Source organism: Ovis aries, chromosome 14 (genome assembly GCF_016772045.2).
Source record: "Ovis aries strain OAR_USU_Benz2616 breed Rambouillet chromosome 14, ARS-UI_Ramb_v3.0, whole genome shotgun sequence".
Taxonomy (NCBI): domain Eukaryota; kingdom Metazoa; phylum Chordata; class Mammalia; order Artiodactyla; family Bovidae; genus Ovis; species Ovis aries.
Window position 1 is genome coordinate 40566920 of NC_056067.1, and position 22559 is coordinate 40589478.

The 22559-nt window shown below is 48.5% G+C and overlaps 1 protein-coding gene across 6 annotated transcripts in view; it reads left to right on the forward strand.

Annotated features, from left to right (window-relative positions):
- The window catches only part of ZNF536 (zinc finger protein 536), a 452773-nt gene that overhangs the window by 306881 nt on the left and 123333 nt on the right, over window positions 1-22559 (forward strand). For 2 of the 6 annotated variants that reach the window (XM_042231926.2, XM_027978175.3), the window contains one exon: window positions 2230-3121. The exons of the other annotated variants lie outside the window; for them this stretch is intronic. In XM_042231926.2, the coding sequence (XP_042087860.1) occupies window positions 2230-2237 (8 nt within the window). In that variant the 3' untranslated portion in view covers window positions 2238-3121. Of the gene's footprint in view, window positions 1-2229; window positions 3122-22559 lie in introns of those variants that run through there. 6 annotated transcript variants of the gene reach the window in all.

Here is a 22559-nt window from a genome sequence, read left to right on the forward strand (position 1 = left end):
GTAAGGATAAAAAGAGATGATGGAGGTAGAAGAGCTTGGATAAATGGAGCTGATATTTTCTAGAAGAGATGATGTCCACATTAGGCTATCACAAGGAGGTGATGTCACTGCCCAAACATCTTTGGGTTGCAGTCGTCCCTTTTAGCCCTGAGCGGGTACAAATCTTACTTTCCATCAAGGTTATAGAGACACATTTTATTTCCTTATGTCTGCCACGCCAAGTCGCTGATGGCTGTTTCTGGGCATGTGGGTATGTTAGCCTGGAAGGCAGTTCTGGTGATTTAGTGGTGACATCCCATCACTGTGGTCACACCTTCCAGTTTCTACCCAGTTCGCCTCCTCATAGAAAGCAGGTGCTTCAGAGTAGGAAATGTCTTACCACCTCAGGCTTTGGCCAAGAAATGGCTAATGTCTGTGGTTAGTCAGGGATTTCCAAGCGGGCTGTGGCTGGGGTGTGTGACACTGTTCACACTGCGTATGTATGCATGAAGACGCCCAAGCACAGGCTGCAGTGCATAGCCCATGATAGGTGGTATGTTTTTCGGTCTCGTGGACAATTCTAAGTTTTAAGGTGTGGCCCTGAAGTCAACAGGTCCTAATGGAGAAAGAAAATTAGTTAAATGGCACAGAAAGAGAACCACCAAATCCAAATCCACCAAATGTACAGGTGCCCAGGTTTAGCCAACGCATGGGAGGGCAGTGAGCCTAGGAGGCCCAGGGAATCTCTGTCATAGGGTCTTGTCTCTAGAGCTGCCATGCTTTATTTAAAGCCAAATGAGCCATTATCCTTCTCTTCTCCTCTTCCTAAGCTGACTCTTACTATCAGCTTACGGACACTGTGGATAAAGCACAACTTTTGCACTCCCTTTCTTGGCCCAATTTTATCATGTCTAGGTTGGCTGTTGACTCCCATTGTCCAGGCTGCCCCCAGTCATAGTGCATGTCCAGGGCCTGATGTTAGACCTCAGTAGGGAGGATCAATTGGCTTGTCCTGAAGTCCAGGGGCAGATCCTTTCAATTAGTGCAAATCGCCACCCCATCCTGCCTGCTCTGCCCCTGCTGACTGCCTCACAGCTGGCTGCAGAGCCTTTCCCTTTGTCTCTGGTGGGACAAAGCACAGGTGCTATCCCCTCGGGGTCTCCCACAGAAACCAGCGCCCTGGACAGGCTCTTCCCTGGCCCCATCCAGAGCCTCACGGGGTGCAGCCTCTTTGGGTGACAGCCCTCTCCAAACTCTTTCGGCATTCTACTCCTCCTCCCTTTCCTTCTGTTTAAATTAAATGGGAATGCCACTGACGTGATGTCGTTTGCACTGCGGGATGACAGAACTGTTGTGTGAATACCATTGTATTTGCCAAATGGTCCACTCGTCATTTCAGAACAAACAAATGGATGGTGTCTGTAAGTCGGCAAACACTGGTGACATTTAGCCTTGTTTATGTTCCTTTCCTTTTGCTGCATATTTTTGGCTCCAAAAGCTACTGTCTGAATCAACAGTGCCTCCGAAGCAGAAGTCTGGTAGCTTTCATTTTGGTTGCCATATCCATGTTCTCTTTGGATTGCATGATACCTGTTGCCCAGGATCAAGCCTGGGCTGGGAGAAGAGACCAACCAAACTCTTTGGTTCAAAACATACATGCCTGTATACAGTAATTTTTCCTCCCTAACGATGACTTCAAATTGGGAGAGAGGAGGAGAATGCCGAGTGAAGAGAGTGTTGTCAGAATGGACATCCACATCCCTGGGGAAATGCAAGCCTCCAGGCAGGCCCAGCCACCGCCATATGCAATAGGAGCAGCGTGACCCTATGTGTATCTTGAGTGCTTTTGGGGACTTAAGCTTTGGGGTCTGCCTTCTGAGGCTGCTGAATCAAAGTGGTGGTTGGCATGGACAGCCATCTAGCTACAGACATCTTAGCTGCTGAAGGAATCAGGTTCTTTCTTCTTTTTATTCAGATGTTATGTGCCAAGCCCAGGTTTCAGATAAGTAGTAATTATCTCCTATTACTTAGCTCTGATCAACAGCACCTCTGCATCTAATTGCCAACCTGCTCTAATCACATAGACTATTCTTGCTTTAGCCAGAGATGGAAGGACCAAATTTTATAAATATTGCTTTATTGTCATCATTCCATTAAACAATTAGGGAGTGTGGCCCTGCCCTTGCTTTCGAATGCCTCTAGCCCACATGGTTTCTGGACTGTTTAATGAATCTGCACATTTTCTTGCAGGTAAGTGACACCCCCTGTTCTAGTCGGTCTAGCTGGATTTGCCCTTGTCTGTTCGTGCTCCTCGGTGGCTATCTGCAGCTTGTTAATCGTGTAAAGTCAAGAGAAGAATGTATACACATATGTGTGTTGAATAAACAATTACTATTGGCATAGGTATGTGTATACACATGGCACACCAACCTACAGTATATATAGCGAAGAATCAGGGAGACTAAAAATACTGCCCCATATGTTCCACTATTAGCGAAGGATGGTGAAGCCTTAGTAACTTGAGCGAGAGAGAAAATTCCCTCAGAGTCACGAATTCTGCAAAACAAACTCTGGTGGATTGGAGCCCCTTCACCTGTGGAAACCCTGTTGGGGGGGCTTCCGCTCAGCACAGCTTCTAGAAGCGGGCCCTGTGATGGTCTCGTTGGCATTACTGCTTGTGTCCGATTGTCCTGTATTTTGTAACACTTTAGAAGAATACAGAAAAGTGCAGTAATTCTCTTTCTCCATAGTATTTAAGCAGTAATATTGCTAGTTTAATATTGTGTCAGGTCGTCACGTTAACCAGGAACAGATGACAGTAAAGTACCAGTGAACAGCACCTCAACATCCACTCCTTAAAAATGGTGATTGAAGCAAACTGTGTAAACTTGTACTGGGTTATCGTGTGCTTTGGAATAGAGTATTGTTGAAGTAATTAGAAGATATATGAAGGTGTTCCTGGTAATGAAGGCATGTAAGTTATAATAATTGTAGCTTTCTGAATAAGTGTCAAACTATATCTCTAAGTGTGCTGTATGCTGAGTTACAAGTTAGGTCATTTATGAATGGAATGTAAAACAATACTAAAAATGCTTCAATAACTTATCTTGGTATTGCTAATAAAAAAAGCTGTGAAACATTAGTGCAGTTTTGAGTCATTATGTTAATTCACTCCGCAACACCCTCCACCTTGACATCCCTCTGTCTGTTGGAAGCCTCAACAGGACATTCAGGGACGCTAGAGATGCTGTCCCATGGGCTGTTTGCTGGGTCGCCTGCCAAGTTTTCCACCCATTTCTAGGTGGCCCCAAGAGTTACAGCTCCTAAACATACAAATGTCAAGGCACCTCCCCATTGGGTGGGGTGACTGTGGTGGGTTTGGGGAGAGCCATCTGTGTGCACAAGTATCTCTCGGGTGGGTGATTAGATCCCACGACAGCTCACAGGCCCCGTGTCCCTCATCCCCCGTGTGGACACACACCTGGCCTTGGTGCAGCAGACTTTACCACTTTCTTTTCATCCTGTGAAGCATAGTTTTACATGGAAAGGCCCTTGGAATCGCTGGAGTGCGGAACTTCACTGCGATATTTTGGTTGTGCCCTTGTCTGTTGTAAGAGGCTTCTCCCAGCTCCGCCCCAACCCCCATCACAGCATGAGACACGAAGCAAGGATTTAACTTTTCTTTTGTGATCGCTTAGGTTTTTTTTTCGTCCATGAGCTGGACTTCAGGCACCTGCCACTTCAACAGTGTTACCAAGCTTCTCTAATTGGGCGGGTTTTGTAAACTTCTAAATTCCATGCACATGCTGCTGCCTGGCTAACTGGTTCTGGGGGTGGGGGAGGTATTATCATTGTTTGACCAAATCCCAAGTCCCAAGCATGGTCCCCCCCTCTCCAAATAAATGAAGTGTCCTGTGTGCAAGGGAGCGAAAGCCCAGAAGTGTCCACTGGAACATGCCTGGCCCATCAGTAGGTCAGCCTTGTCACCTTGACTGCTGAAGATATTCCCTTCAGTAGGTCTCATGGAAATTGTCCAAGCAACCCTGAAGATCATAGAGTACAGGATTAGGTTGTATCTTATTGGAGATAAGAGGTGAAAGTGAGAGATTCTGAGAACAGGATACTGTTCCATGAAGCTGAGAACATGCATTGTGGGTTCTGATGGAAAACTTGGTGGACGCCCACATGCCTAGCCAAGGTATAGCGAGTGACCCCAACCACATCTACCTGGACCAGCTTTAACCAGCAGTAGGCAGAGCCTGAATGGAAAGAAAGACTCTGGGGGTGGGGGGGATCCCATCTTTGTTTCCAATGCCACCTGAGTCTGGGGAACTGCCCTGGGACAAGAATTCATAGCTGCTCTTTCCTGGGTCCCTGCCTCCTGATGGCTCCATGAGGCCTGCATCACCTCCTCACACACACCAAGCCTCTGTGAGCCTGTTCTCTCCACCAGGGCCTGAAGCCACGCTGGGTTTTAGAAGCCATATTTGTAGCTCCCAAGGAGGGGCTCACCACTATCCACTCTGTGAAGGCAAGCGGCACCCTCTTTAACCCCTGGCCAGGATGCAGTGAGGACCAGAGGGCTCTGTTGAAGGGCCTGGAGTTGAACACATAGTCCCTGGCACTGTTCTTCATTTACAGTCATTTGCACACTGTGGGAACCCTTGCCGTGACCACCATTCCAGCAGGGAAGGGGCTGGGAGTCCAGTGCAGCCTGAGTGGCCAGGTCTTGGCAACAGAGGCAGAACTGTTGCAGGAAACAGATCATCCTGGCTCCTCGTGCTGACTGCAGGAAAGTTCCCTGGAGCCCCCTATGCAGGCGTCTATTTCCCTCTTCCCTCCACGAGGGCTCGATTTCCCTAACGGGGTCTCCACATTTCCACTTCGAAAGCAGGGGATATTTCCTGGGTTGCTCCCCTGGGGGAGCTTCTCAAGCTTAGAGGAGACCTTTGTGGATTTTCCCCTCCAATTTTTTATGAGCTGCCCCCAGCCTCCTACCCTCTCATTTCACAACCCTCCCTCCTCTGCCCCCTTCTTCCCCACCTCCCTCTCATCCCCCTGCCTCTGGGGAAGAACTCCTTTCTCACCAGCTGAGTGTTCTTAGGAACATCCTGTCTGTGGCCGTGAGGGAGCTGGGTGCATCCAGGCCTCTGGATGAGCTGACTTCATTTCACAGCTCAGCGTGGGGGCTGGCGGTCCTGTTTCTGGAAGCCTGCCTCCCCCTCCCCATCCCCACGTGGAATTACAAAAAGTGCAACTTGTTTGGACTCAGATATGGGGCAACCCCAAGCATCCCCTATGACTCTACCCTTGGCCCTAAAGCCTAGACCCTTCTAAGCAAGGACGGCCCACTGGTCTGAGGTGGAAAGAGGGGAAAGGAGTTTCAAGGAGGTAACTGTGCCATGAGATGGGACAGACTGAGGGGGAGAAGGCTTGTGCAGCTCATGGTGAAAACTAGTCTTCAAGTCCACTTCTTCAGTTACTCATGTTTCGAAGAAACTCACATGTTCTGGTGCAGGGGAAAAGAGTCAAAATTTTGGGAGACGATTTCTTCTTACCTATAGTCACTTTTTCTCAAAGAAACATCATGATGAGTGAATTACAGCCCTAAGCGTGCAGTTCAACATGTACAGTGTTGTCTGCGCAGGAGTGGACTTCGTCTCTAGAGCAAACGGTGCATTCTCAAGGTTAAAGTTGGGAAACTCTGCCCAGCAGTTTCATAAGCAAAGATCTCCATCTGTGCACCCAGAAATTGGCTGGCTGTATGAAGGGTTTGTCGTTCACGCTCTTTGTGGAGTTATTCAGACACACCCATCTAATGGTAACCCACTGCTCACAAGGTTAAGTTTTCTTTTTGAACTTCTGTTGTTGTCAAATTAATATAATATACTCTCAATTATCCACAGAAAAGGAGAAAGGCAACCAAGCAGGGAAAGCAAATTTGCAATTAATTCACCAAATTATTGCTCTTTTTATATGATGGACAAGTTGCTTTTCTCTTTGGAACTCAAGTGTTTTGTATGTCCTGCAGGGAGGGCTGGGGCAGTTGCAAGGACAAGCCACCCAACTTGTCCCCGCACCTAGGGACCGGGTGGGAGCAGGTGGCTTACTGAGGTACAGAGGCCTCAGGGTTTAACTGGGGGGTCACAGAATGTTGGGCTCTTTCTTGTCAAGGGGAGTCCATTAATCTTCTCAGTCTTTCAGGAGCCCATGGCTGACCTACTCAGGGTCTCACCAGAGCACAGCCTGACATAAGGAGCGGGGTACAGTTTGTTCAGCTGGGGGGCAGTCCTGAGAGGCATGTTTGAGGGTGCTGACAGGACTGCCACTGATCAGGGGCTAGGCCTTGTCCCCTGGGGATCCTCTAGGACACAATGTGACATTCACCTCAGAATGACCCCTGAGGGCTGAAGAACCTGGGGCATTTATCCGCCAGCTCTGCAGCTCTCCGTAGTTGAGAGTCACTGCAGCTCACCCTGGAGAAGGCGATGGCACCCCACTCCAGTACTCTTGCCTGGAAAATCCCATGGGCGGAGGAGCCTGGTGGGCTGTAGTCCATGGAGTCGCTACGAGTCGGACAAGACTGAGCGACTTCCCTTTCACTTTTCACTTTCATGCATTGGAGAAGGAAATGGCAACCCACTCCAGTGTTCTTGCCTGGAGAATCCCAGGGATGGGGGAGCCTGGTGGGCTGCCGTCTATGGGGTCGCACAGAGTCGGACATGACTAAAGCAACTTAGCAGCAGCAGCAGCTCACCCAACAGCGAAACAGTCACAATCAGAGAGAAACAAGAGGCCACTGGCATCCTAGGGAGCCAGAGGGGAAGGGGTCAGGCATGGACAGCATCCAGCACAAGCCAGAACCCCTTGGTCTGAGGATTTTTACATCCCTGGCGCACTGCAGAGGGTCACCAGTCTTCCAGAGCCCAGGGTGAGGGCAGATTCATACTCTAAGGTGGGAAGTAAACTGCAGATTTTAAATATCGGGACACGCACTCAGCTCAGGGCCAGGCTTTCTGGAAGCTGGACGGAGGGCTGACCCAGGGGTCAGAGGACCTACAGTATCTGTAGATACAGTCACACTCCAAGGAGCTTGGACAAGTCCCCTCAGTATCCTCTTGGGTCTCAAATTCTATGGTATTCAGGATCCCTGTTTCCTTAATTTTTCTGGTGACTGTCTAAGACTCCATCTGTTCTAGAGTCCTCATGAGCACTCAAGTCTTGCAGGGTCCCAGATGTGGGCACCAAGTTGGTCTTCCCACAAGTACATGAACGTGTGGGGTTTCAGTCTAAGAATGGGGCATATGAATACTTGCTTCTTCATCAAGACATTTTTATTAACTCGTAAGAAGAGCATTGAGGCATTTCCCTTCTAATTCTAGAATCTAGAATTTTTTTAAAAGAGGGAGTCAATAAATGTGGATCTTTGGGTTCATAGTAGTGCAAGAAAAATCTGATTATTTAACTTTTTTTCATTTTACAGCCTATTGTATTCACAGTGGCGCTTGGGTATTTTCATGATGATTAAGGTTTCCTCAAGTGCTTTACTGACATCAACTTGATAATCCAAGGTGCCCCTCTTGGGTGTGACAGTATGTAGTCCCGCTTGGGAGCCCCCCACTCCCACCCATCACTCCAACCCAGTAACACTTAGAAGGAAAGGCGGGAGGCAGGGAGGGAAGAGGGGTCATGCTGTGCTCCATCTTGCATGCATGGGGCATGAGGAACAATTCACATCCCTTTCCATATCTGCAACCCTTCCACTCTTCCATCCTCAGCATTCCTGTGGCCACTCAAAGTCACTGTTGGCTAGCAAGCCCCTGAGTTTGGGACAGTGTGTACTATCTCCAACTTTGAACTCCTCCATTCCTTGGCTTTTGTTTAATTAAAAAAATTATCTTGGAGTATAGTTGATTTACCATGTTCTGTTAGTTTCAGGTGTACAGAAAAGTGATTCAGTTATACATATCCATTTATCTATTCCTTTTCAGGTTCTTCCCCCATAGGGGTTATTACAGTGTACCGAGGAGAGTTCCCTGTGCTCTACAGTAGAGTTGGGGTTGATTGCTCTAGTTTTGTTATCCATCAAAGGATACCCTTGTGTACCCTTGTGCATCCTCAAGACAATGAAATGAATTTGAATGAGTAAGTTGGAGGTTGGCAGACCATCCACATTTCAGTTATTTTAGGATTTCTGATGCCATGCAGGCCCCAGGCAGGGTTGCCATGAAGACTCATATTCCCTAAGACCTTGACAAGTGGAGAGAGAATTTGGGTAAGGTAATGCAAAGCATGGAGCTCCTCATTCTTGCCAATCTGTACTCACCACCTGAAGGCCTCTTTCTAGACAGCCTCACTGGGATTCCATCCCATCCATGGAGAAAGGTGTGCTGGGGTTCAATGATACCATTCCTGGGATGTACAGACATCACCCCTGTTGGCTCCAACTGAACTCTTTTTCTTTTTTTTTCTTATGCTGCAAAGGATTTACAATTAGGAGATTTACAAAAAAATGTCCAGTGGTCAGCTAGCAGGAACAGTGCTTCTTATACAGCGGCTTTTGCTTTCATAGGGAAACTTTGGGCTTGAAGCGTCATCTCAAAATCACATTCAGGCAATTCAATTTAAATCACCAGGGGGATTTTCTTGAGAACTTTGGGATAAATACCTTCACAAAGTGAGTAATCCTGTCTCCTTTGCACAGGTGTGTGCCTGGACTTCTTTATTGTGGGGCGGCTCTGGGAAGCCCCAGCTCTTTTTCATGACACAGGAGATGCGTGGGTGCAGAGGCAGGCTGACCTCAGCATCCTGGGACACACGGGAGGGAGAGGGTCTTTGGATTTGGGGTGGGGCATGAGGGGTTTCCCAGTGGTGGAAAGAGGGGTCCCTGTGGGCACAGTGCTTCTGGTCGGCCTTGTTTAGGCCTGATGGTCTGAGACAGCCGGGGAGCAGGAGGGGCCTATAGGCCTCAGAATCTCCCAACTCTACACCAATCCAGAGTCTGGAGGGGTGGGCCTGGGATGAGAGGACAGACAGCCACCGTGAGACCAAGAGCAGGAAGGATCAAGGAGAGAGGGGTGAAGAGCAGTGAGTGAGAGGTGCGGATGAAGAGAGAAAGGAGAGACGTGACGGTTGGAGTGGAGAGTAAGGGGAAGGCGTGAAGAAGGGAAACTGGAGACCTGGGGAGACGAAGGGGAGGAAGGAGATGGTGAGAGAACAGAAAACCAGTATGAATAGACTAAAAGAAACATGATGGAGATGGCATCTGGAGAGGGGAGGAAAGCAGGAAATAGAGTGAGGAAGAGGAGAAGAGCCAGCAGAAAAGAGAGCATGCGGCAGGGAGGAAACTTCCGGAAGCCACCTGGGGTTTAAAGGTGGTCAGAGGGCCTGCTGCCGTGGGCAGGGCGAGGGTGAGGGGCAGGGGCCTGGGGAGGCTCTGAGTGTAGCACCTGGTGGCCCAGGCCAGCTTCCCAGCAGCGCCCTCCCCCAGCTCCCCACCACCAGCTTCAGGAGGAAACGCTGCAGCTTAATCAGAATTATTTACAAGATAATGGTCCATTGTTTGCACTAAGACAGATGTTGACTGTGGGAACTTTGTGTTTTATGCTCCTTTCCCTGCTCTGCCTTCCCTGGGTGCAGATGGGATCGAAGTCATGTGAGTTATTGTTCCCCGAACTGGAAATTTGGAGGCGCCTTCACCCCAGCCCCTACTTGGCTGGGCTGCCGAGCTGGGCCAGCACCAGGCAGGCAGGCAGCGAGCGGGGACAGTAGCTGCTGGCGGCAGGGTCAGCCAGGGCCTGTGGCCCCCCTCCCAGCCCCTCGAGGCAGCCTGTGATTAAGAAGGTCTTGTTTCCTTGAGGGGCGGGGTGGAGCAGTAGCCTTTGCTGGTGGACAGGAAGGGCACTCTCTGATTAAGATGCACTTGCTGTTTGTTGAGTCAGGAGGTCACAATTGACATCTCAAATGAAGGTGGCCATCTGGCCTTCTTCTTGCCAAAAGGAAAGAGCAGTCCCTCTGGGGTGGGGGCTTTGTATTCCCCCTTTATTTAAACTCATGAGAAGGCTTCCTCTCATCTTCCGGTGTCACTGGGAGGGCCAGATCTGGACTTGTGATTCCTTCATTCCTCCTCTAAGGGTGGGGTTGGCTGGATGAATGCCTGTCCCACCTACTCACCTGAAGAGAGCCTGTCCTGAAGGAGGAAGGATAGGGTGGCATGAGAGGATGTGCCTGTCATGTCTCACTCCCAGCCTCACCTGCAGGCAAGTGGGCCCCTCCAGTGTCACAGGCCCAATACCAGCTGGTCCTCCTTCAGCCTTTCTGGTTGCCAGTCACTTCTGCATAACCAGACTCACCTGTTTAGCAGAACCCATCTTATGCATGAGGCCACCGAGGCCACATGTCAGGTGACTTGCCCGAGGTTCTTTTTCTACTCTTTGGAAAAGCCTTCCAACTTCTCAAGCCATGAGCATCCCATTGGAGAGCCTCCCTGAGCCTCAGCTTAGTCTGTGCACACAGGTACCAGGCGCCTGACCGGGAGCTCAGGGACCGAAGTGTACGCAAATACACGTCAGGTGCTGTGCTGTAAGCCTGGCGAAGAGTATGTGCCAGATGATAGTGGGTTTCAGCTACATTATTCCATATACAGTTGACTCACGACCTGGCTCCCCTGGTGGCTCAGATGGTAAAGAATCTGCCTGCAATGCAGGAGACCCAGGTTCAATCCCTGGGTCAGGAAAATCCCTTGGAGAAGGGAATGGCCACCCACTCCAGTATTCTTGTCTGGAGAGTTCCATGGACAGAGGAGCCTGGTGGGCTACAGTTCATGGGGTCACAAAGTCACACAGGACTGAGCGACTAAGGTGACCAATTAGGGTACTTGGAGTGCTGATCCCCTACACAGTCAAAAGGGGTATAACTTTTCACTCCCCCAAACTTAACTACTAATAGCCCACTGCTGACTGGAAGCTTTACTGATAACATACATAGTTAACATATATTCTGTACATTATGTGTATTACATATCATATTTTTATAATAAAGTAAGCTACAGCAAAGGAAATATTTAAAGAAAACCATAATAAAAAATACATTTGCAGCAATACATTTATTTATTAAAAAATAACCTCGTGTAAGTGGACCTGAGCAGCTCAGATCCACATTGTTCAAAGGTCACCTGTATTGCATTTCCAGTATCAAGCTATGACAAAGGAAAAAAATCAAAGTAATACAATATCATAGAGTCACATTTGAATGCTAAAACCCCCAGTAGTGGAAACGAGAAAGCCACTTTCTTAGCTGAGTGGAATCAGACCCGCCATTTGGACAGCCCGAGAAAGTCTGATGGCCATTGCTCCTAACACTGCCCCCGCCCCCTGGATTCCTTGAGAGCTTGCCAGAAAGCAATTATAACTGGAGGTTTTGTCCCATTCTAACCCAGCATCTTGGCTCTGGTGTTCAGGGACACGGCTTTATCCTCTTGATCTCCCCATGCCTAAGCGTCACCTACAAGATCAGGTCCTCTGAGCTACCCCTCCATCTACCGAGTTTGGTTTTAAATCATAAATTCTTAGCTATGTGCCAGGGCCAACTCTAATTTTAAATACCATATATATATATATATGAAAGTGAAAGTTACAAATGTTATTCTTTCATCTAATCTTTATATTATAAAAATCCCCTGAGGTAGATGTAATTTTTATGCTTCCCATTTTACATATGGGGAAATGGAGGCACAGAGAAAACACTTGCTTACCTTACCCAAGGTGACTCAGCAAGCACATGAGGGTCTGATTCATTCAGGCAGTGGAGCTATCCCGAGATGGCATTTTGTTGCCTCACCCTGTGGGCTTTCCCAAGCCTTTAAATCCTTGTTTGCACGTGGATTCAGTTGCTTCAGTCGTGTCCGACTCTTCGCGATGCTATGGACTGTGGCTCTCCAGGCTCTCTGTCCATGGGATTCTCCAGGCAAGAATACTGGAGTGAGTTGCCATACCCTCCTCCAGGGGACCTTCCCAACCCAGGGATCGAACCTGGGTCTCTTACATCTCCTGCATTGGCAGGCAGGTTCTTACCCCTAGTGCCACCTAGGAAGCCCTTAGACCTTGTTTGGGATATGTCAAAAACGAGCAGACCAACAAACAAATAAATAAAAATAGCATTTTCTTGCCATCCTGTAGGTCTGGGTCCTGGGAGAAAATGTGGCAATTCCAGCGGAGATTGCACCCATAGGTAGAATCCTGGGAACAGGCTGGATGGGGCGCTGGGTGTGGTCAGAGGTGCTCCATGTGACCCACCCGGCTGAGGACTTGCCTGTGACCCTGAGCAGGTCTCTTCCTGTCCCCTCAGCATCCTCACCTCGTCATGAATGAGAAAGTCCCACCAGATCATCCCCATCCCAAGATTTCTTCCATCTCGCGGTCTGCGAATTAATTATTTTTAAGGCTGTATTTATTATACTTCTCAACCTCCAGGAAAAGACTGTCTACCCAGCCCTCCCCGAAGTGAGAGGGCCTCAAGGAAACCTGACCCCTCACCTTGCAATTGTTCTCTGGGGTCCAGGTGGGGGAGAGTGGAGAGTGGGTGGCCCAGGGCACCAGTGGACCCTCCAGATGGGGGCTGCCATGGGCCCAGCCCCCAGCTGTGAGGGCAGCAGAGGTCAGACTGGGATAATATTTATCAACCCTCTGCCCACTGTGTCAGGCTCTAACCAGACCCCAGCGTCACTGGAGATCACAGATCCTGTCTTTTAAAGGTCCCACAGAGCCGCTTCACATGCGACCAATTACCTCTGTCAAGCAGGGGAAGGAGGTCCTGCCTGGTGGGTGGGATCTGAACTTGAGCTTCCAGAGGTCGAAGACAGGGATCTTAGGCCTTTGAGCCTGTCACTCCCCTATAGCCAGACCTTTTCTGTTAAAACTGTTTAAATTACAAACCAGTAATAAAAGGATCATATGTGTTTCCCACCGAACAGGTTCTTTAGGGCTATTATGATAATTAAAAACATATGGTGCCTGTGCCAGTCAGAGGGAAACCGCAGATGTACAAATTAGGTATTATATAAGGGTTTTCTGCTTTTGCCCTTTTAAAAACGTCAACCGGAGAAGTTTAGAGAGATAAAATGGCAATTGTGCAGATAGTAGGTAGCATTTTGGTTTTAGAATCATTAAATATATAAACCCTTTTCTTTAGACTTAATAGGAATAAACGGCTCCTCATCTAGGAAGGAGAGGAGAAAAGTACCGAGGCCCGGAGTTTACAGGGAAGAGGCTGCTTTCCACCACACAGGGTCTTGGATACCGTAGAATTCTTTGCATTTTTTATGATGTTGATCTGCCCAGACAGAGGATTATATTTATTAACTATTGAGCTATATTATAATTGGATTGACAGGAGCAAAGATAAAGATTTCCTTACATTCAAACTTTTTACTTTTTAAAAGGCAAAGATGCAAGTATTGATCAGTCTAGAAACAGTCATTTGTTTTCATTTAAAATACGCAATTGATTTTGAGCAGGTGATAAATACTGCTAATTAAAAAAATAAAATTGGGAGTGTTTCTGTGGTCCCTGTCCATGACTTTTCCAATGCAGACATACAGTACAAGTCAAGTTCTACTGAGCTGTTCATATTGAGAGGATCCTGGACTGGCTGGGGACCCAGGCAACATCCAGCCGTGCTCTGGGGCAGCGAGGAGGATGCACTGTGTCCGGGTCCTGATGCACTGGGATCTGGGCTAGATGACGAAGAATTTAGCACTTTGTCACTGTGTGTCTCTGCTACAGAAACCCAACTGGACTGCTCTAAAGAAGGAGGTGACAGGTGAACAGGTGGGAGGAGCTTGATCCCTACTAGCTCTGCTCCTCAGAGCCTCCATTCTTCCACCTCCTGAAAATAAGTCCTTCCTGAGACAACCCAGCCAGAGCCAGGACCTGCAACCCTTCTTCCATGTTATGTGGTAGTGTCTACTTGAGAAATTTGAGTAAAAAGCCAAATTTCTAATCAATACAATGTGCAGAGAGGAGGTTCTACTTACTGCCCAGCTGCCTGAACATTCAGATGGCCAGAATTTTTTGAATCCTGGTGTATAATTATTGAAATTCATAATAATGAGTAAAGACCAGTTCTGCTCGACACATTTTTGTGTTGAGGCATTTATTATATGATACATTTCCTTAGAATGCAAGGAGATCAAACTGGTCAATCCTAAAGGAAATCAACCCTGAATATTCATTGCAGGGAATGATGCTGAAGCTCCAGTACTTTGGCCACCTGATGAAAAGAGCCACTCATTGGAAAAGACCCTGATGCTGGGAACGATTGAGGGTAGGAAGAGAAGGGGGCGGCAGAGGATGAGATGGTTGGACAGCATGAGTGGACACTCAAAGGACAGGAATTTGAGCAAATTCTGGGAGATAGTGAAGGACGGAGGAGCCTGGTGTGCTGCAGTTCATGGGGTTGCAAACAGTCGGACATGACTTAAAGAATGAACAACACATATTTCTGAAGATCCTGATGAGGGTGCAAGGCCCTGTAACCAGAAAGTGCCCTTTTGTAGTCACCCTGGCTCCTGAGGAAAAACATCCTTCAAAATTCCTTCTTAGGTGCTGAGTCCTTTGTCCCACTGTCCTCCTTCACCCACACCCTCTAATCCATAAGGAAGGCTCAGTGTCCTGTGTGCTTTCGGGGAACAGTGGTCTGAACCTGCCTCTGGGTCAGGTGGGCTCAGAGAGCTTGAGACAGAATAAATCAGAGGAGAGTTCTTGCACCTCTGATCTCCTATACAAAAACAGTCTGGGGTGCTAGGTAGGGCAGTGCTTTCCAACTAAGAGTGTTACCCTGACCAGGGACATTTGACAATGTCTGGAGATACTGAGGGCACTGCTGGTACCTAGTGGGTAAAGGCCAGGGCAGTTAGCCGTGTCCTGCAATGCAAGGAGTTATCTGGCCCAGCATGTCAGTAGTGCAGGACTGAGGAATCCTGGTGGACAGGTGGGAGTACCCAGCCCTCAAGTGGAATTACAAGCTGGGTCCATGGCAGCAAGTTGAATGACAAAACTTACCACCCAACTCAAGTGTGGCATTCTGCTCTCTCCGCAGACACACTCCCTTCAGCTCATGTCACCTTTGGACCCTATGGCTTTGTGAAAACTTTGCAAGAACCCCCGCGGCGGGGTGGGAGTTGGGGTTGGGGAGGCAGAAATTTCCAGCACATTCCTCTCACCCAAAGTGGTGTGTGGGGAGGGGGCCTCTGAGCAGACCGCAAGAGTTGGTCTTTTTTCTCTGCACACCCCCCTCCATGCCACGAGGGAGAGCAAGCCTGCAGCTTTACTGCACATGTAGGTATTACCACTTTAACTTTCACTGAGGTAAAATAACACCTTGTCACTCAGTTCAAGTACCAATCACCAAATGAATTAATTGTAATAACTGTTGTCAACGGAACAAAGGACTTGTTGCTTTCCTAAGCAGATTTCAGCGCCACTGAGAACTCTGTACAACGTTCCCATTGGGCAGGCTGGCGGAAACTAGTCAGAACATAATTGTATCTGTCTATCTCTTTACTTTGTTTTTAAGGGCTGAGGAATGGAGTTAAAAACCTGTATTTTAAACATATCAATAAATATACCCCTTTTTGTGTTCGTGACGTCTCCTCAAAAACATGGAGTCTTTAATAAATTGGCCATGAAAATAGCATTTGCTGCTGATGGTCCCAAATCAGGGCCAGCTGTAGAGGCTGCCTGTAGACTCTAAGTCATGAAGGGAATTATGCCCAATTACCCTCCCATAAAACACCCTCTCATTTCTGGGAGTTATCAAAACACATCCTGTGGACAAGCGGTCAGCTGTCCCCTGCTCCTCAAAAGGAGACAAGTGGGCCTCACGCTGGGCCTGCGGCGCTCCTAACTGCTTCTGCCTGACACCAGTGGCTTGTTTGCGCTCAGCCTCTTTTTTACAGTCACTCTTCCCATTTTTTTTGGCTCTGGCTTTTTCACGTCTTAGCACATTTCCCACTTTAAGAAGCCCCATAGGGAATCTTCTAAGAAAAGGCTTGCTCCTGGAGAGGGGAGGGTGGGAGTGGCCTGGGAGGCTGGTCACTCAGAGTCTGTGGCCAGAAGACTGTGTCCTCAGCAGACTTGGGCTCACTTTCATGGTGGGGGTGTCCTCTGGAGCTGGGCAGTCAATGACAGACCGAGGGTGGCATCCTCGATGTGTCTGCTTCTGGCTTTGCTGAGGTCCAAAATTGGGGACTTCCCAAAGAAGAGTCCCAGGGAAGCTGCATCCAACTCCCAGGCTAAGCCTTCTTCAGTGCGGAGTACAAATAGTTGTACCCACTCTATTCAACAGGGATACACACTCTCCAATCGACACCACCTTGCTGACCCCACACTTCTTTCTTCCACGCCTCCTCCTCCTGCTGCTTCTCCAGCCTCCTGGACCCACGTGACCCCAGTATCCAGCTCCATCCCAGAGTCCAGATGCCTGAGTCTCCCCCACAGCATCTCTGCTGCCGCTTAAGTAGCCTGCTTTGTTTTCAGAGCTCACTGAGGCTGAAATTGGTTCCTCTGCAATGAAATGGAAGATTCCTAGACTATCCAGAGCTAGAAGTCATCTTAGAGGTCATTTTCCAGATGTAGATTAGGGAGCGGGCTTGCCCTTGGTTGTTGAACCAGAGACAACAGTTGCTGCTGTTTCCAGGTGTCCAGGCAGGTCCCTGTCACTGGCTCTCATTCTGCCATCTGAGGCTGCAGCCTCACCCTCTTGGGGATTGGTACCTAAGCAGGGGAGGTGTTCCTGTGACTCATCCCTGCAGTGCTGGGGCAATTTTTACTACTCCCCTCCCCTACAGAGGGCCAGGCCACTTCAGAAGCAAGGATAAGAGGCAGGCTTCTTAGTTTATTGTAGCACTGGCTCAAATATGCTATGTGTTCGAAATGGTATAGTCATCTCTGGCTAGAACAAGCTGCCACTTGCAAAAATGCCGAGAAGAGCCCTGATCTGGAAAAAAAATAGAAATCTCTCCTGCTTTTGAGACTGCTCTTCTCTGAAGGAACCTGGGAACACAGCCTGCATTAGGAAGGCGGGCTCCTGGCACAACCCTGGAGAGGGAACTCCTGGACTATTGGTCACATGACGGTGCCAGGCTCCTGTGCTAAGAGGAGGCTGTAGAGTTGGACAAAGAATCACAGCAGAGGAACAGACATAGGGTGTGGGAAAGGAGGTGGAAGGGGGCAGAACTCAGGCCGTGTGGAGGAAACAGTGAGAGTTCCTGGGGTCTCCACCTAGACTCAGCTGGCTTGGTGCCAGAGAAGGAAGAAGCGGTTTTTTCTCCCAATCTTTTAGAAAAAAAGAGTCTGCAACAGGAAGTGAATTTGGTCATTGGTTCATTTATTGAGCACATATCAAATTGTTCCAGAGAGCTGGGAGATGGTTACCAACAAAGTAGCTGAGGTTCCAGCCTTCATGGGACCTGCCTTCTACGGGGGACACTGACAATAAAAAAAGACAAATGAAAGTTCAGTTTATGATAAATGATATGAAGATGATGAAGTGGCAAAGGCCTAGAGAGTAATATGGGAAGGTGGGGATCACATATCCTTAAGTTAGGGAGGACTTTCTGAGGAGGTAACACTGGAGGGAGCCATGCAGAGATTAGGGGGGGGGGGGGCATGTTCCAAGAGAGGGGAGAGTGAAGATAAAGACCCTGGGGCAGAAAAGGAGCAGACATCTGGAGCTCTTAGCTCTCAGGTCCACGCACACTGTGTGTGTGACCAGCATTTCTGCAGGCTTTCTTAGACATTGAAATTTCATTGAGCTTCTCTATGGCTGTGTGTGGTCAACAGAGTTGGGCCTGGGGTTCTCTTCCCCCTTTTTGCAAGAGGGTGAACTGAAGGTCCAAGAGGAAGCAATGACTTGCCCAGTCATTTGTAGGCAGGGTAGGTGCCTACACCTCCAGACTCCTCCCTGGGCTTCTTCTGCTGTCCTGAAAACCTCTGACTGCTCCCAGGACTCAGGTGCTTCCTGTAAGCCTGGCCTGCCATATTGGAGGACTTCTGGGTCTTGGGAATGCACCATGACTGACTCTTTGCACACTAACCCAGTCTTGCAAATGACACTTGAAACTAAGAGAGTTTGTCACATGACTTTGGGAACACAACACCATGAGAAATAGAGACAGCCATCCCTCCAAGTCCTCCAAGATGAGGGTCACTCATCTCCACAGGCCAAGACTGCCCCTGCCAGAACCCATTCTTTTGGGGAAAGTCTATAGTTTTCCTCTTAGGGATGCTGTGGACAGAGAGCTGGAGCTAGTCAGGACTCTTAATGGCAGTCTGTCCACTTAACCACACCCAACAAGTCACCTGGAAAACATGAACCAAAGCCTTGGAAATCTGAGTCAAGTTTCTTTGGAGAAAGACAGCCGACTTTCCATTAGGGATTATTTCTCAGTCTAGCCTTTGGCTGTGAAGTGTCACCGCGTGCTGACCTTGGCTGTGAAGTGTTGCCCAGTGCTGACCTTGGCTGTGAAGCATGGCCCCATGCTGACCTTGGCTGTGAAGTGTCACCCCGTGCTGACCTTGGCTGTGAAGCGTCGCCCCGTGCTGACCTTGGCTGGCACCAGGCTCAGCTCTCCTTGATGCCTTCCAACAGTGGCTGTGATGGTAGATGCTGCTCCCCTGAGGTGCAGAGGCACCTGTTGCCAAGACTGGCTGCCCCATTCTCATTTCAGGATCTGGTTCTCATCTGGGAAAACTGCTTTCAAATGAATAACTATTTCTAGGTAATTTTTTGCAGTGTTTCTTCTCCCAGCTGGTTGCTATATTATTTGCATCTCATGCCATTCTTGCCTCTGTGGAAGACGAGAAGTAGCCCACCTTTTGTATTAGCTGTGACACTATCTGCTTCCCAACATCTAAAGGTGAAATTAGGAACTATAGCAACGTTAAATACCCTATGAGCTCTCAAAGTTTAATGGTTAAGTGGACAGACTGCATTCCCCTCCCCCAGCAATATTTGTGATGTTCTACACACATAGAGGATGATTCACAGTGGGGACAGAGGACTGGGATAAGCATGGACTAAAGTTGGCAGAGGAGACCCTTTGAGAAGAGGTGCAAGGCCTCTAGGGGCTGTTCTTAAAAGAAGGGTCCAGGAGTACACTGTTTCCTTGGGGAGGTTGGCTTGTAGGTGCCCCCAGAAAGTGCATGACTAGTTTAGACAGCTCATCTTAATAGCAGGGACCTGCTCCTTTCACTGCTGTTGCCAAGGGCCAGGCATAGGCAGAGGGCTTGCATAGCAACAGGAGAGTTAAGGTTGGATAAGTGTGGAGACCAGGCCTTTCTGGATTCTAGTAGTTCCAGAGCTCTTCCTATAGGGGTGTTTATATGGATGCAGGTGACTCAGATTGAAGCCTCTCTGGTGCCATGTTGGGAAGAATGACAAGCCAGACCCTAGTGTGTTAACAGAACTGAATGTAGGCACTTTACAAGAATTGAGCGTATGTAAGCGTGTGTGTTTGTGTATACATAGGTGTGTGTAATAGCTTTTTAATCAATGAACTTCCCCCCTCCTGGTCTCTGCTGAATCCTGTTGGAGTTATTCACGAGTAGGAACAGTCATAGCGCAGTTTGAATTTAGTCGATGCAGCCCTTCATGGAAGAGTGAGAGCTGGGAGGCCAAGGGCTGAGGTTCATCACCTGGGCTTGATATTGCATGGAAACGTCTACATCGGCACAGGTTGACACTGGCTTCCTCCACTTGGGCAGTCCCTACCCCTCGTCCCCTGAAGTCTGAGCAAGGGGTTCCTGAGTTTGCAGGATACAAAGTTAGGAGATATTATGCGGCAGTCACTAATTCTCTCATTTGATCCTTCCTTATTTCATTCACCAGTATTTATGGACCATCTTTTATAGGCCAGTTATTCCTCCAAGCATCTGGGCACGAGAATGAGCAAAGTGGCCATAGTCCCCACAAAGCCGTTTCTCTGCTCTGGCCCACCAAGCCCTTACCTCCTCTAAGAGCCCCTCTCAAAGGATGAGACTTGCTGGTGTGGCACTCACCTTCACTCCTCCAAGGACAACTCAGCCAGCGGAGGCTGCGACCCCATCTAGAGCCTTGCTCTGTCTGTGCCCTCAGATGACTCTGTGGGCCCAGGTACGTGGCGTTGACTACAGGGAGAGAAAAGAGATCACAGAACCAGTGACACCTTCCCGTGTTTGTTCACTCAGCAAATATTTCCTGAGTCTCTGCACTAGCTCCGCTTCTAGGCACTGCAGACCCAGCAGTCAAGATCTCCTGCAGGGAGGTCCTTGGGGTAGGGCGAGGCTCAGCCTGTCAATGAAGTAACTCCTTGGTGGGGGCGATAAAACTCTAGAGAAAACTAAGGTAAAGAAGGGATCTGGGGAGTGCCTGGGTGGAATTGCTACTTTATGATGGGGGGATAGAGACGAAGCCTGAGAGGTGACATTTTAGAAAAGACCTGAAGGAGGCTGGCGAATGTGTAGGAGGGTCTGGGGAGCACGCTGTAGACAACGAGGCCCCAGTCCTGAGGTCACAAGCAGCTTGTATAGCTAAGGAGAGAACTGGTAGGAGAGGGTCAGGGAAGGACAGTGGGACAGTCCAGGGCCTGCTGGGCCATCCTGAGGACTCCAGCCACTGGGGTTCTGCAGGCCCTGGGCACAGAAGGGCTCTGAGCTTAGGAGAATGCTCTGCTGTCACCATCTTAAAATTCTTAACAATGTTTGAACCAGGGCCCTCGCATTTGCATTTTGTGGTGGGCTCCACAAACTATGGGGTGGTCTGACCCCAGCTTTACATATGCCAGGAGTGAGCAGCTGGCGCTGAGGAGGGGCCCATGGTGGGGGCTGGGCAGAGGAGGCCATGCAGGGAGGTGGTGAGTGGCAGCGGCTCTGCAGATGTGAGTTTTAATGGGGATGTGAACCCTGAGGACCCTCTGCCTGCTCTAAGTTCCTCAGTCTTAGATCTGATCTGGGCCCTCCCTCGGCCCACCCCCATGCCCCAGCCCCTACATTCCCAGGGTGCCAGGTTCACTGCTGAACTTCACTTTCCTTCTCATATCCTCTTCATTCATCTCCCTCTTCCTTACCTCCTGGGGGCATAGGTAGCTGTCTGGTAGACGCAAGTGGTCTTACTCTTGTCTCAGAAGAAAGTGTCTGCATGGCATTTTCACGCCTGCTCCTCTGGGTTAGATAGCCAGGCTCTGGTCTCAGGAATGGGGACCCACTGCCCCTCACCATCCACTCTCCCCTCCCTGCTTCCTCCTGTGCCCCACAGGGTACATTTCCGGGTCTGGCTGCCCTGTGAGTCCTAAGGGGTTTGCTTCTTGCAAAGCTTCTGCGTGTGCATGCGGCTCAGGCCTGTTTCTCAGCCTTCCTTCCAGGCGAGCAGTCAGTGAGAGCACCTGGCCCTTTCTGGAGAAGCATGGTTCTTTAGGAATGTGTACCCAGGCCTGCTCCTGCCAGCCTCAGTTTCTCTGATCACATGCTCCTCAGAGCTGAGTTTTAAGTACACCTCTCACTGGTTTTATTTCCTTGGGATCTGAAGTCTATTTATTTCATATGCTTCATGGAGCATATGTTGAAAAATAGTCTTCTGATTTAAATAAGAAGTGAAAAAAATCAAGTCTTCAACTTTTACTTATTTTTTCCCCCTTCCATTTCAATACACCATCTCTTCAACACCAAAATATCACACATACAAAGGCTTAGAAAAATCGGATGGGGGTGGAGTGGTGATTGTAGCGTAAATTTGCTTTCTGGCCGAGGCCTTGTATGCCAAGTTTTAGTCTGAATTACATATTTACAGCTGAGTTATAAACCCCTGAAAAACAGGATTTATCATGGAAATAGTGACACCACCTCACCCAGTGTGGTGTTCTTGGGGACCATGGTAATATACTGTGCAGAGAAATCAGTTCATTAGTTAGTTATAAACAAAGGACAGAGATAGTAAATTAGAGTAGGTATTTCGGCCGTTTTCTATGTATTTATGACACCAAAATATGCAGCTGCATTTTATTCCTTGAGATAGTATTTAAGTATTTTAGATTTAAAGCGCATTTTTAGATATGACCATGGTGCATTTTTAGCCATGGTCATTCTTGTTCCTCTGTAGTTTTATTCGTGGTATTTTCTTCCTTCTCTGTTGCTCATTAGAAAAATGTTAAAAATCCATTTTCGTCTGATTAATAATAAAGCTGATCACATGTAACCTAATTTTCATTCCGTGCTGCCCCTGTCTGTGGAGTCATATACAAAGTGACCTTTGAATCGCCAGTGGACTCATAAAGTACAATAAGCACCATTGTCCTGTCAAAAATTGAAGATGTTTTACATCATTACAAAATTTAATGTTCCATCTTTTCAAATGCACTACTTTTCAAAGGCCACATTCCAATTGAAGCTCATTAAAATCAGACTCAAGTTTCCTGTGGTGGGGATGAAGAGAGTTTCGCAGGCAATGGGAGGAAAATGAATCACTCTTTTAAAACAGATATGGTTACATATTAGTTTTGAAAGGTACGGGGACGGCAGAGCCTCCGCTGCCGGCAACAGTGCGGCTTT